The following is a 1,509-nucleotide window of genomic DNA, read 5'->3' as shown; positions in this document are numbered from 1 at the left end:
ATCCAAGTACTTATTTAAATATCGGTAGATGCGGTGACTTTTAACGGAGTTTTAGCATACGCGATGGTTTTGATTGAAATATCAGCAGAGACGGTGAAGTTCATCCAAACATCAGTACACGCGATGATATTTATGTAATTATCAGTAGTCATGGCAATATTAGTCCAAGTATCACTGGACGCCGTTGACATGAAACTCAATATCAGTAGATGTGCCAATGATCAAATTATCCGTAGACGTGATAACATACATCTAAGTATCAGAGGAAGCGTTGATATTAATCTAAATTTCGAGAGATGCTGTGGTGTTAAATATCAGAGTTCGTTTGTTTTTCTTTTCAGTCGTAATATGTGAAATGCGTGACTACATGAAGCCACCCATTCAATTTTTCAGATAAGAATTGTACAGATTTCTTTATGGAAACATATTTCCTAGGTAGTATTATGAAAGACCAGAAAAGTTTGTCAGACGAAAAGCACATTCATTAGTAATGTTAAGAAAACTATTTTAGTGTGATGCTAAGTGTCACAGAAAATACACCATTAGTTATATTAAATGACTGACCTTGTGATCGAGGTGTGGTTATTTTGAACACCCTAACCTGACCTTTCTATCGGGATAGAAAGTGCTTCGTATAAAAGCTGATTCCCGAGGGTTGACGGTATCCAGACCTTTCCCAGCATGGTACGTGGGCACACCTGAGAAATCGGGCTGTTGCTTTAACTTCTATGCTCTTAGATTAAAGACAAGAAAGAAAATGAAGCTAGAATATCAGTTTGGCATGGAATTTCAAAATAGATAAAAGTGTTGTTTGTGTGTGGTTCTGATGAATTCTCTTTCAGAATCCAATTAAGCTGAGCCTCTGCCTGGCCCTCCTGGCCGCCTGCGCCACCGCAGACACTCGCTCCCACGCCCACGGAGGATTCGTGGGACACGCTGGACCCTCCCTCGGAGCGGCCCATGGGCACGGCGGTTCCTTTGTGTCTGGACACGGCGCCTCGCATGGAGGATCCTTTGGGCGTGGAGTGGGTGGCCACGGAGGAGCGGTGGTCGTAGGACACAGCGTGTCCAGCGGTCCCGTCTACGGTGGCAGACATGGTGGCTCCTTCAGCGGAGGTCATGGTGGCTCCTTCAGCGGAGGACTTCGTCCCAGCATTGGGCACGGCGTTTCAAGCGCCAATATCCACGCCAGCTCCTTCAACGGACACGGCGTGCATGGAGGCTCGTTCTCACGCCCACACGCCGTCTCACGCCCACACGTCGTCTCACGCCCACACACTAGCTTCTCTTCAGGCTTCAGCCACGGAGGTGCTGTCGTTGGACATCATGGCGCTCCTATCAGATATGGAAAATAAGGAGGCAGGATTCTTTTCTAATTTATGAAAATAAAAACTCCAATCTTGCTTCTGTAATTTTCTTTTCCTTTGAAAGAGATTGTGTTATCGATAAAAGGGCTTTCCGTTTTTTTAAAAGCCACATCATTTTGTGCTTATTGTATATATACATATA

General features: G+C 44.8%; 1 protein-coding gene across 1 annotated transcript; it reads left to right on the top strand.

The window, feature by feature from the left end:
• The first annotated feature begins 669 nt into the window (after window positions 1-669).
• LOC119591461 (keratin, type I cytoskeletal 9-like) lies at window positions 670-1,403 on the top strand. Its single transcript, XM_037940200.1, has 2 exons — window positions 670-684; window positions 843-1,403. Exons 1-2 carry the CDS (start codon window positions 682-684, stop codon window positions 1,353-1,355), a joined length of 516 nt encoding a protein of 171 aa, XP_037796128.1. The 5' UTR covers window positions 670-681; the 3' UTR covers window positions 1,356-1,403.
• The last annotated feature ends 106 nt before the right edge of the window (window positions 1,404-1,509 follow it).

Source organism: Penaeus monodon, chromosome 28, assembly GCF_015228065.2.
Source record: "Penaeus monodon isolate SGIC_2016 chromosome 28, NSTDA_Pmon_1, whole genome shotgun sequence".
Taxonomy (NCBI): domain Eukaryota; kingdom Metazoa; phylum Arthropoda; class Malacostraca; order Decapoda; family Penaeidae; genus Penaeus; species Penaeus monodon.
Note: the sequence above shows the minus strand (reverse complement) of the source record. Positions and strands in the feature narration are given on the sequence as shown.